The sequence below is a fragment of the Lepisosteus platostomus genome, chromosome 13 (genome assembly GCF_059453375.1).
Source record: "Lepisosteus platostomus isolate fLepPlt1 chromosome 13, fLepPlt1.hap1, whole genome shotgun sequence".
Classification (NCBI taxonomy): Eukaryota; Metazoa; Chordata; class Actinopteri; order Semionotiformes; family Lepisosteidae; genus Lepisosteus; species Lepisosteus platostomus.
In genome coordinates this window covers 12,282,200-12,295,269 of record NC_142623.1, presented here as the reverse complement: position 1 = coordinate 12,295,269, position 13,070 = coordinate 12,282,200, and the positions used below count along the sequence as shown (strand labels likewise).

Sequence of the window (13,070 nt, the reverse complement as noted above, 5' to 3'; positions counted from 1 at the left end):
ATGCAACTCTTCAAACAATGACTCAAGACAGGACAAAAAGGGTGAGAAAAGTGAACCCAGTAATTATAGACCAATACGTCTGACTTCTATTTCATGTAAGGCTATAGAAAAAAATGATAGGTACTTGTCTACAAGATTAATTATATGGAAATAATAACCTAAGAAATAATTAACATGGATTTAGAAAAGGGGGTCTTGCTTAACCAAATTGTTACAGTTGTTTGAACAAACAACAGCAGTAATGAATACACAAATGGCACATGATATAGTTTATTTCAGATTTTCAGACGGCTTTTCTTAAAGTTTGTCATAAAAATAATTCTCACTTTGCAGGTGGACAGTGTTCAGGGAAACGTGAATGTTTGGATTAAGAATTTATTATTAAAAAGAAAGCAGCAGTTACAGATAAGGGGTAAATACCCAGACTGGAGTGATCTAATTACTGGAGTATCACAGGGATCTGTACCAGGACCACTGTTCTTAATTTACACAAATGATTTGGAATTAGTAAACTTCAGAAGAAGCAATTAAAATTCAAAGAGTTTAAAATAAAATTCAAAGACTGGGCAAACTCTGGAAGATGACATTTCATGTAAACAATTGTAGGGTTTTGCAGGTAGCAAAAACAAACTAGAAGTACAAAACAGGAAATGTCAAGATAGAAGAGGCTACTTATGAAAAAAGACAGAGCTGTTTCTGTTGTCACATCATTTATATCTTCTTGACAGTATAGGGAAGCAATTAAAAAGACAAACAAAATGTTAGGATATATAATTAAATATTCTACAACACACGACGTAAATCTGGGGATGTTATGTGAAAAATATATAATGTACCAGTAATAGCTTATTTAGTATATGGTGTGCAATGTTGGTCAGACACTTATAGAAAGGATATTTTACTCTGGAACGGAATTGGTCTGAAGTAGAGAAGAATAAGAGTGGACCTGATAAAAGTTTTCAGAATCCATAAAGGTCATGACAAAAGCAGCCCAGCGGACATCTACAGAAAGAATGGTGAAACAACATCAAGAACACAAGACACAAGTGGAAACTCAAGGGAAGTGTATTTATAACACAGAACAGGAGGCAAACGTTTTTCACGAAAAGGCTGAATGAAATGTCAATTAAATACTAACAACTAAACGGACTACATGGGCTGAAGGGCTCGTCTCGTCTGTGAAGATGATTATGTTTTCTTTTCTTCTTTTGTTAATTATCCGTACAGGACGTCGCTTCCTTGCCTAGCTTTATGAATCGCACAGCGTCCACTAGGAGGCATTACTTGACCTAAAAACATATAGTGTGCTATCGTATTATTCACAATTGGCATATTCGCTCTATAACCGTTTTCAAAATATGTAACAGATACAAAGATGTACAAAAGTCTTGTTATATACAATTAAGTTGATATAGTAAAACCGTTTTGTTTTGTATCTGTTTTTTTTTTCAAATGATGTGTATCGAATATTGTGTCTGAAAACTCGTAATAGCTTTTTACGCACTGGAGTCCCACGTGTTAACTTAGCATCATAGAAAGGCCGGGTTGAAACGGTAGTGTACGTTTGACGGTGTGTTTTTGTACAATATTCAATATGTCGTCTTTTAGAAAAGCTTTGAAATCCAACCAGCGGAATCACAAAGAGAGATCTCAGGTGAGAACGCTTTTTTTTATTTTTAAAAGACGAAAGTGTAAAACAGAAGAAATTAAGTAGCTAAGTTGCTTCTTAAATGCAACCCTCATGGAATTGTTTGTTTTTTTCTCAGTAATGAATAATAAGAAACATTAAGAAGTGCTGTTTCTGAAATTGGTTACATTAATAAGCTCTACTGTATGTCTAAGAGCCGGGGGACATGTATAATTAGGTAACATTTATGCCCTGTCGTTTAATCTTGAAACGTAGCAAGACGTAATGTAGCCTCTCAAGAATTTGACATGGGTTTCCTCTATTTAAACCACTTAAAGAACAGCACCTCTTTAATGATAGTTAATGTACCACTATCTCAGGCTTTAACATTGTAGTCAAATAGCTTCTCATTATCACTGCACTTAAATTTTCGACAGTGTGGTTAACTGTCAGTTGATAAAATATTCCAGATCTAGTGTGGGAGTAGCATACACTGTGGTTGTATTAAGGTATTTTTACTTATTCACTTATTTTTGCTTGTAATTAAACGTTTTGTTTAGTGACCTAAATGTGGAATACGTCGTTTAGTCAACAAATACTGTGTTGTCTTAAAGATTAGACGTATTTTCAAAACGGGCTTTGCACTTGTGTTAAACTATACTGCCTATTTAGTAGGTATTTTAAGCTCGATTTAAGTTAATGTATACATTTTGTGTTTTTCTACCAGCCTAGTTTCAGAAAGCACTTGGGATTCTTGGAAAAGAAGAAGGATTACAAGCTACGAGCCGAGTAAGTCGATGATTTTCATTAATCCTCTGTATTATTGTCATTTTTTTATTAGTCTGTGGTAACTCCAGAAAGAGGGGTAGCAGTGTTGGTACTATCTTTTTGACTTGATTATATGCGAATTTGGCCATTTACGATGGTTCTGTGCACTTAATCCTCATGAATATTGAAACCCTTCTGTATACTTGTTTCATTCCAGTGTCCTTTTGGAGTATTAGGTTGAAGGGGTGGGTCTGCTCTGGAAATGTGAAATTTGACTTATAATCGGTTGTCTGTGGTACTAGTCCGATGTATTTTCTTTGCATTTAAGTGACTACCACAAAAAGCAGAACACGCTTAATGCACTGCAGAAGAAGGCTCTCAATAAGAACCCTGATGAGTTCTACTTCAAGATGACGAGTACGCAACTACAGGTCAGCGTGATCACCTGCTTTTAAAACGGAGTCGGGCAGTTACAGCACCAGGGTGTGTTCACGTTCTCATCAGTGTGTTTATTTTTCAGCACATAGTGCCCCTTTAAATATGCTTTTGTAAGATTATTATCCAGTGGAAAACATAGTTAATTGCTAATCAAAGTGAGCTGCTTTTCACTGAACATCACACATTGTTGTTAATAAATCCCAGGAGTCGGCCTAATTTTGCGACAAATTACTTCTTTATTTTCTGTGGCAAAGGTGTAATAAATCGGAGGCAAACATGAACAGGCATATTTCTTAACACTGAACAACATGATCATCATCTCAAACTTGGGAGTGGGTTGTATTTTTCCTTTCAATAAAACCTCATTTGAATTGGAAGACTACCTTTATTATGCAGAAGACAGTGAGCAGTCAGGATAGTCACTGGAACATGAAAGCTCAGATTCTCTTCTCTTCTGTCCCCACTTACCTCCTCAACTGCAGGCCACCCTGCTGCATCATTCACACTCCCCAGCAGCCCTGCGGCTCTGCTGTCTCTTTGAACTCATGTGTTGTTTGTGTAGCTTTTGGTTAACCTGTCTTTATTTGGTGGTGACTGGTTTGTCCTCAGGATGGAGTTCAAGTTCTGAGGCATCCTGAGGAGGAATTGACGGAGGAACAGAAGAAGGTGATGAGAACCCAGGACATGAAATATGTGGAGATGAAGAGGGTGGCAGAAGCCAAGGTACTGTGTCGCTTGCTTGGGAGTGCAGGAACTAGCTGACTGAAGGTTTAAAGGCCTGGGCCTCTGTCAGTGCCTCTGCAGTTGTACTTGCAGTTGTATTGAATATGGAACAGTGCTTAACGGTATGCACACAGCTTGATATGTCAGAATCACTCTGGGGTCTTTGGAGGACAAATGTTGCTAGGGATATTTTTTAGTTTGTGATTTGAAACATGGTAAACGTGAGGCAGCACTGGTGTTCATGTTAAATAGTGCCATTGGTCCCTTTTAAAGATCCTTCTCTGGAATTTACTGGTCTGGCATATAAATGCTCTACTAATAAACTAATAGGAATATTCCAATTATTTATGTTCTTCCTACAATTATTCCTTCATGTTACCAAAGGATCTACAAGAAATAACCAACTGACCCATTTTCCGAAGCAAAAAGAGCAGAGTGACTTGGGATTTAAGTTGGCCATTAATGCCGTGTTTAAAACATTTAACATCAGCATGCTGGTTTGTATCATAAATAATTGCAGTTAAGGACCATTTCAATCCTCACTCTTTCATTTTTGATTTCCAGAAAATTGAAAGACTGAAATCAGAGCTCCACCTACTGGATGCTGAAGGCAAAATACAAAACAATCACACCTTCTTTGTAGACTCAAAAAAAGAAGGTATGTTCAGCAAGTATCTTTCTTGATTGAAAGACGCCCAAGGCTCACGAAAGAGGTTTTGTCGAATGATGGCACTTGTGTTTTTCAGTGAAAGAGTTTGACTTGGCCAGCCATCTGAACACGGCACCAGAGCTCGTGGATCGAGTGTACAACAGGCCAACCACGGACATGCTACAGAAAAACATAATCAAGGGAGCCACGCGGGCTGCCGATTTGAAGGTCAGACTGTACTTAAGTATCTTATGTTTATTCAATGTAATGAGGGTGTAACTGCTATAAAAAAGTATTTTTCCTTTTTTTGGTTTATCTTTTGGGGCTTAATAAATCATATTCAATTGATCACAAAATATTTTTAGGTATTTTTGGTGTATTTCAGAATGTGTATTTCAGTACAAGATGATAAAAGTGCTTTGCCTATTGATGGACATTTGCCTTTGTATTTCTTTTCTGCAGAAACTGGCCAGGCAGAGAAGACACCAGTACAAACTGCTGTCGGAGCGCATTGTCAGAGAGAAGAAGATGTTTGTGATAGCACAGAAGATTCAGACTCGCAAAGACCTGATGGTATGTACTGTCTAGTGTACACAGAGCACAGCACCGCACTGTTTCAGCAGCGCTAGGTCATGCCATTGCTGGTGGAAGAGTGACAGTGGTTCTCTTCTTAATCAAGAACACAAAAACGGGTACAAATGAGAAGAGGCTATTTGATCCCTCTACCTCCTTTGGAAGTTAGGTGATAATTGATCTGACAATCTCATCCAGTTGTTTCTTTAAAGAAGCTAAGATGATGGCTGGCTAGCTTCATCTAGGGTAAGGTCCAGTGAATCAGTCCAATGTTTATCTTTCAGCATCAAGCAGATATGCCAGCAACAAGCTGTTTTTAAAATATGACCAGTAAATGTTAAAATACCAACAGAGTATTGTAGTGTTGTGTGACTGAAAACATTTTTTTACTGTCATTACATGAAACACTGAAACAAACATGTGTTGCACTTCGATGTGTCTTAGTGAGTTTAGAATATTGTGTTCAGTTTGATTTACCAAACTACATGAAATATATTATTGCCTTACAGTTCAAAGTTCCTGGTTGCTTGGGATTGCATTATATAGACGTTAAAGAAGCTGAATTTCTTCAATTTTTTTAAAAAAAGGAGATTTAAAACAAGTATTTAAAATCTTAGTGTTAGATGGGTACAATGTAGGGGACTATTTCACACTTCTTTACTCAGAGAGTGGTGGGTGTTGGGTACAGACTTCACAGCCAGATGGCTTGGTGAAATTTTATGTTCGCTTAGCTTCTAAACATTTCCAAACATTTGCAAGCTTTCTGATATTATTTTGAAAAATTAACATTAAAATTACTTTAGTAATACTCTAAATATGTTCACACTTTGTGTCTTGGCTCAAAAAAGTCATACTTAAAATGCCAGATTACATCCCCATTAAACGTTGTGATCCTGTCCATGATTATGTAAGCAAATGAGGTGCCCTACTCAAATTTTCAAAACAATTCCACTTACATGCATTTTTTGTATTTTTCTTCAAATGGTTATTTTACTGATAACTGAAACAACCTTAATCTGTCCACTTTAGTTTTTAAAAATGCTATACCCTTTTGGGACAAAATCAGTTTTAAGTTTAAACTTTTCTGTTCGGTGGCATGACATTTACCTCTCCTTTAAGGACATAAAAACCAGGATGTGTTTCAGGATACATTGTTTTGTATTGTGAGGAGGTTGAACAAAGTGAGTTGATTTTTTTGCAATAAGGCAGCACAGAACAGAGCTCTTTATGATTTGATCTAACATTAGGAAATTATAAGGTGATTTGGTTTTTTTTCAGGACAAGACCAACAAAGTAAAGGTGAAGAATGAAACTGTAAATTCCCCAGCTATTTACAAATTCCAGGCTAAAAGGAAACGGTGAAAAGTCAAAATATGCAGCTTGTTGTAACAGCCAGAACACGCCAAGGGATGTACTGCCACGGGACTTTTACATTTAATATGAATGACCACAGTTTTGTATTTTGGCTCAGAAAGTTTTACATTTACCTTTGAGTACAGATTCTGAAACAAACTCTGGGAGTCAAATTGGTGCCACTCAGGAAGTAAACTGTTTTGCATCATGATATTGTGATTTCAGAAATCTTGTTTGAAGTATTAGTATATAAATAAAAGGGTTTGAATTTTTATGCTCAGCTTGTTGTACACTTCATTATGTATCAGAAGTTTAAAATGGGCTGAAAAACTTTGGGAGTGCAGTATGTGAGTTCATGTATACCTAAGGTGTTTCATACAGTGTGACCCAACTTCCTGCAGTACATGTGACTGGGTAACTTGTTCAATACTCCCACACCACTTTGTGTAAGTGCCACTTACTCTCTAATTTGTGTTTCGAAGTTTAATGTCCAGCGGTTTAAATTGCTCAGTGGATTATGAATATATGCATTTCTGCTCAAGATGAAAAAGTTCCAGTTTTAACCTGTCTGCAACAGACAGTGAATAAATTGTTGTAGTGATATCTTTTTTTGTAGCATGGTGATCAAAATGAGGTACAACACTAAACGAGACTGTGTTAGGTTGTCTGCTGGTGTCCATTTAGGAAGCTAAAGCAGTAGGAAATTGATGTCTTGATGAGCTACAGCTCTGGTCCATCCTATTTATTTGGCCGACCTCTTTCAAGAGGGACTGCTTGGGCTCTCTCAGACTGCAGTGCAGTCTGCTTGATGCCCTCAGACCGCAGGGGAGAGAAAGGAACCAGTTTTGTCCTGAAACAGCAATGTGTGCTGTGGAGAACTTTCCCGAACCCATCCTGAACGAGTGCACGTGTGCCGCCAGAGACGCAGCGTGGCTGGATAGCCGAGGGAGAAAGTAGCAGCGTGTCTGCGCAGTGAGCACTGTGTGACAGAGGTCACTAGGAGACTTTGCTTGAGTGTGGTTGCAGCCACAGAGGTGTTTGACATGCTGTCTGCCTGGGCTCTGTGAGAGAGCAATCAGTGAGAAGCAACCCTATGGATAGCAGAGGCTGATGGAGTCTCTGTACTCAGCTGGAGCCTGTGAGTAGCTGGACAGCATGTGTGCTGGAGAGACACCAGAGAAGAGCTGGCTGGATGGGTGGAGGCTGTCAGTCATGGAGGCTTGGAAAGTGTTGCCAGTGTGCTTGTTTGTAAGAGTGATTGATCTGTGGGAAGACAGAAGGTGGAGTAGACCAGCAGTCTTCTCCAGAAATGAGAACAACGTGAGACCTTGGAGCCTGGAGGGGTTCCAAGGGCAAAGGGCGAATGACAGACCACGATAAGGGGATACTCTGGTAGGGTCGGAAATGGTATGGTATGCGTGTGAAAGAAGGAAAACTATGTGCGTTAATTGTTTGGGGGTTGTGAAGTGTGTGGTGTAAGAAAAAAATGTTAGTGTGAGATGGAGTGATCGTCTGAGTCTGAATGGCCTGAAGAAGTTAACATTTGTTTTAACAAATCATTTAAGATTTCATTTCTACACTATTATAAGAGCTTGAAAATTCAACAGATACTGTTGCTTCCAATATTCATTTATTGTGTTTTTAATGCCTCTCGGGATGTTTATGCAAATATTGTTTACTTTTTTATTGCTCCCCAAAATTGTTGAGATAAATTATGTCAACATAGACACCTCAGTCCCCTTCATGGGAAGCTACTTTAAAATCCCTGTTTTCCTTCATATATTTATAGTTTATGTTTCTGTTACCTGCATATAACATACACCTGGGAGATGGCATTTAGTATAGATATTGGCCCAACAACGGAAAGTCCTGAAGGCAAGTCATACCAAACATCATACTGGAAATGAGCTGAGGGATGGATAGAGAAAGAACAACCTTTTCCTTTATTTTTAGGTCTACAGGACGTACCTTTTGTGATGTGAACTAGGGTTTATTTTCTTATCTGAACATTGGTCTCTACGGTTTCATTTAATTATTGTCATTGCTTTGATCTCTGAGATGCCATCACTGGATGTGAACTTGGGGGGGGGGGGGGGGAATCAATTAAATTAAATTAAATTTTCAGAGCGCAGCTTGAGACTTGAGGTTAACATATGGTGGTCCGTGTCATTAGTTAGCTGTGCTGGATAACAGTTTCATCGTTTTAATTTATTGCTTTGTTTGCAGATTATGAATAAAACTGTGTGGGACACAAACACACCACTACCTATTAGTGTCTGCTACTGTATGTTGAAGTCATACAACTGAAATATCCATTTCATAATTCTCTCCTCCCCACTGATAGGTGATGTGTGGTGAGCGTTCTGGCGCACTATGGCTGCTGTCGCATCATCCAGGTAGGGCTCCACATTGGTGGTGGTGGGGGGGAGACCCCAATACCTGTAAAGCGCTTGAGTGGAGTGTCCAGAAAAGTGCTATATAAGTGTAAGCAATTATTAATTATTATTCTAATCTGTACAGTTTTCTGATAATTTGATACCAAATCCTCAGCAATGTGATCCTAGTTTCAGCACCATGCTTAACTGAGCATTCTGGACCTGAATTTAAATAGTCTGGGTAGCAGTGCTAAAAAAAACCCCATGCATCCATCTTCTAACTGCTTCTTCCAATTGAGGGTCACAGGAAAACCAGAGCCTTCAGCACTAATCCATAACACAGACATGTACACGTTCAAACCTGGGCCAGTTTTGCCAGTATGGTTTTGGATAGTGGGAAGAAACCCACGTGAACACCCGGAGAAAGAACAAACTACACAGACAGTGCCCCAGGAATTGAATCTAGGGTCCCCCCAAAAACCATGCCATTTCTTTTAAATGTGAAAAATAACTCTATTGCTATATATTTAAAATCACTAGGTGGCAGCAGTGAATTTGCTCTGAGAAAAACTGGAGGTGGAGACCAAAATAAAAGTTTCTACAATAGGTTCATGAAAGACTGAAGGAATGAGAGTATAAGAGCAGCAGAAAAGGAGAGGAGAGTTATGGGTTCGGTAGATAGCAGATGGTAATAATTTAAAGAGTTGATGCTTTAGGAGCAAATCAAATTAATCACGTGTAAACATTTCTTCAAGAGGTACAAAAAGTTTAATAAATTAGTTAACAAACCAAGAACTTCAGTCCAGGTAAGAGTGCGATGGGTTGCAAGCATGGGAAAATATATATGTACAGTATTATAAAAGCCACTAGAGTGAAAAGAATGTCATACTGGAGATTAAAAGTTTCTGCAGCATCAAAAAACAGCAAAGGGTAGGGAGAAAGATGATGAAATGAAAATGGATGATGTTGAGCAAAGCAAAGATATGAATGTGCTACACAAATAGGTGAAAACATTAATTATCACAGTTCTTTACGGACACTGAGTGTGAAATATAGAAATATTTTGGTCAACAGACCTTCATCAGGTTCTAAGTAAAAAGTACACTCCATGTTTATATATACAGCATATGACACCAGACACTAATTAATGAATTACTAACACCTAATTGCTAATTACACACTTCTCACCAAAACTACTGCTCAAAGTAATTACATTTTTAGTTATTGCTTAAAAGATGTTGTATACATCTGCTACAGTATACCAATGATCAAATATAAATCTCTCTTCTATAAAATGATCAACATCACTGTAAACAAAAAAACAATCGTCGGTCACATTTCCTTTTATCAGCTGCTACAGTATAATTGGTAAACTTTAAAAACAAAGTCACAAGTGTCTTACCTGGTTCTGCCTGATGAAAAAGAAACATTCGGAATGATTAAACAGGACTGTGGATAATGTGAAGAAAGAAATAGGTATCCAGAATACACGGTCTGCTATATACTATGAAAGTGTTTTAAAGTGAATAAAATGCATCACCTCAGAATTATAAAAAAAAACTGGTTTTGAATCCATCATTTTGTCAAAAGGTAGTTCGAAGTATTCAATAAATGTTCTCTAGACCCATATCTATTAACTCTGGAACAGGGCAGAAAAGACTGAAAATTAACCTTGAGCCAATATGGTCTTGAGGCACAAATCAGGTAAAAAGAAGATAATGCTCTATTTCTGGTTGATATGGCTGTTAGCACAGCTGCCTCATAGCTCTTGGGTCAAAATGTAATTCATTCTGGACTGATCGTCATTCTGTGTGGAGTGTGCATGTTCTGTGCAAGCTTACATGAGTTTTCCCTTGGTGTTCAGGTCTCCTCCCACTTAAAAAGACAACCTGGATATAAGTTTTAGATTTTCTGTGTGTGTGCTCTGTAATGGATTGGCCTAGTATACTAGGATATAATCAAGCATTAAGCCCCAATTGCTCCTGGATAGATGACTCTATTGCTCTCTATAAAAAGAACGAACAGAAACATGAAAAGTTTGAAAGAGACCAGAACTCTGAAGACTGAAGGAAAGGTCTACACTGGATGACTTCAAAGTGGTTCCTGGATAGACAGGATAAACAACAAAAATCAAGTAGAACAATATCTTTCATCTGAAACACTGAAAAACATATTTTGTCACAAAAGAAGATTGTAACAACCACTCATTCTCAGCCTTTTTCAGAAACAAAATTGTTTTCTTTATAAATTATTGCAAAATGCTTTTAAGGTTCTCAGAATGAAACCGATCCTTTGAAAATCAGCTCTAAATTTAATCCTATTAATCCTATTAGTCCTAAACACTCTCACAAAGTAGTAAAAATTGGTATAAAAACACTGAAAAAATATAATTGAAAACTCGGTCTGGCTAAATCATAATCATCTACACACATCTGTTTTCAGCAACTTACTCCTTACTCCAACTATAATCCTCATACACACAATCACACTCAAACACTAATACACATAAATCGTATGTGACCCTACTCTCTCCGAACCAGGCTCTCAAACCAGGTTAATACCCCAAACCACAATTTTATTTAGCAAACTCTGTTCTCTCAAACTAATTCAATTTGTAAGGGGGGCAAAGTGTCCCATACACTGCTCTCTGTTAATATGGAAGTCTTATTAACATCCTACATCTATAAGGGCTGGAACTCTATCTGTAACAGTGACACGGATCACAGTTGATTGGGGCTCCTTTTAATGCTCTCTGTTCCAGACTGGCAGTGAGATTAATATCCTGACTCTATAAGGGCTGTGTGTCTGTAATTGGCACAGATAACTGATTTAGACAGGGTTATGCCTAACTTGGCTGACAAAATGTTAGGATAATAATAATAATAATTGCTTACACTTATATAGCGCTTTTCTGGACACTCCACTCAAATCGCTTTACAGGTAATGGGGACTCCCCTCCACCACCACCAATGTGCAGCATCCACCTGGATGATGCGACGGCAGCCATAGTGCGCCAGAACGCTCACCACACATCAGCGATCAGTGGGGAGGAGAGCAGAGTAATGAAGCCAATTTATAGAGGGGGATTGTTAGGAGCCCATGATTGATAAAGGCCGATGGGAAATTTGGCCAGGACGCCAGGGTACACCCCTACTCTTTTCAAGAAACACCCTGGGATTTGTAATGACCACAGAGAGTCAGGACCTCGGTTTTACGTCTCATCCGAAGGATGGCGCCTGTTTACAGTATAGTGTCCCCGTCACTACACTGGGGCATTAGGACCCACATGAGCCGCAGGGTGAGCGCCCCCTGCTGGCCCCACTAACACCTCTTCCAGCAGCAACCTTAGTTTTTCCCAGGAGGTCTCGCATCCAGGTACTGACCAGGCTCACATCTGCTTAGCTTCAGTGGGTTGCCAGTTGTGAGTTGCAGGGTGATATGGCTGCTGGCAACCCAGTGAAGCTAAGCAGGTGTGAGCCTGGTCAGTACCTGGATGCTGGATCCTATGCTGGATACATCCAGGATAGGACACCAGTGAATCGCAGGACACAGACATACCTATATGCAGTACAGTTTAGAATTGCCAATGAACCTGGACAGCATGCCTTTAAACTGTGGCAGGAAATTGGAGCACCTGGAGAAAACCCAGGAGGGGTCACAGGGAGAGCATACTGTAATGCAGCTACACTGACAAATTATCCTCAACTATTTCACAAACTGCCTACAATTCACAAAACCTGCATTATTCCTCCTGGCCATCCCATGATATAGGGTTATTAGTGCAATTCACTTTGCAATTTAATTTTTGTATCCATTCCCTACTGGCCAAATTGTCCCCATATTGATTTTTTACGTAGATTGAATGGCATGGGTTTTTGTTTCTGAGATTTCTCAGTACCTGGATGGTCTTAACTGTTTTTTAACCCAAGCTCTCAGTTATCACATTTGATATTTAATCATTTAATTAACTGCATTATTGTACTACTGATGATTGGACTCTCAGATAATTCAACACTTAAGAGCCCTGATAATTGCTTTAATTTGGGGGCTTTAATTGTTTTCATTCCGTATGTAAAAGTCAAGTGTAAAAAAAAAACTTGTACTGATTCAAACCAAGCAGCCTGGTTCAGTTTAGGATCAGTTTAATTAAAGAGCTCAGCTGCAATGAAAACCAGCAACTATGGTTAGCATTGCTGCCTTACAGTGCCGGGGCCCTGGGTTCGATTCTGGATCTGGGGTGCTGTCTGCACGGAGTCTGCATGTTCTCCCTGTGTTCACATGGGTTTCCTCTCACAGTTCAAAAAACATACTGGTAGCGTAACTGGCTGGTATGAATGTGTCTGCTCTGTGATGGACTGATGATCAGGGTATACCCTGCCTTCCACCTGTTGATTGTCAGGTTAGGCTCCAGCTCCCCTGCGACCCTGAATTGGATCAAGTGGTTAGAAAATGGATGGATGTTTTAATACTACTTAAAAAGGCCTTATGATAAATCCTATATATTTCTGAGATATAATAAGGATAATTTGTTTGTGTAAATAAGGTAATTTGTCTTAATAAAGCT

The 13,070-nt window shown here is 38.7% G+C and overlaps 1 protein-coding gene across 1 annotated transcript; it reads left to right on the top strand.

Annotated features, from left to right (window-relative positions):
• The first annotated feature begins 1,493 nt into the window (after positions 1-1,493).
• utp11 (UTP11 small subunit processome component) lies at positions 1,494-6,411 on the top strand. The gene is made up of 8 exons (XM_088603136.1): positions 1,494-1,654; positions 2,355-2,416; positions 2,724-2,826; positions 3,443-3,556; positions 4,121-4,214; positions 4,303-4,433; positions 4,668-4,778; positions 6,057-6,411. Exons 1-8 carry the CDS (start codon positions 1,595-1,597, stop codon positions 6,138-6,140), a joined length of 759 nt encoding a protein of 252 aa, XP_088459262.1. The 5' UTR covers positions 1,494-1,594; the 3' UTR covers positions 6,141-6,411.
• The last annotated feature ends 6,659 nt before the right edge of the window (positions 6,412-13,070 follow it).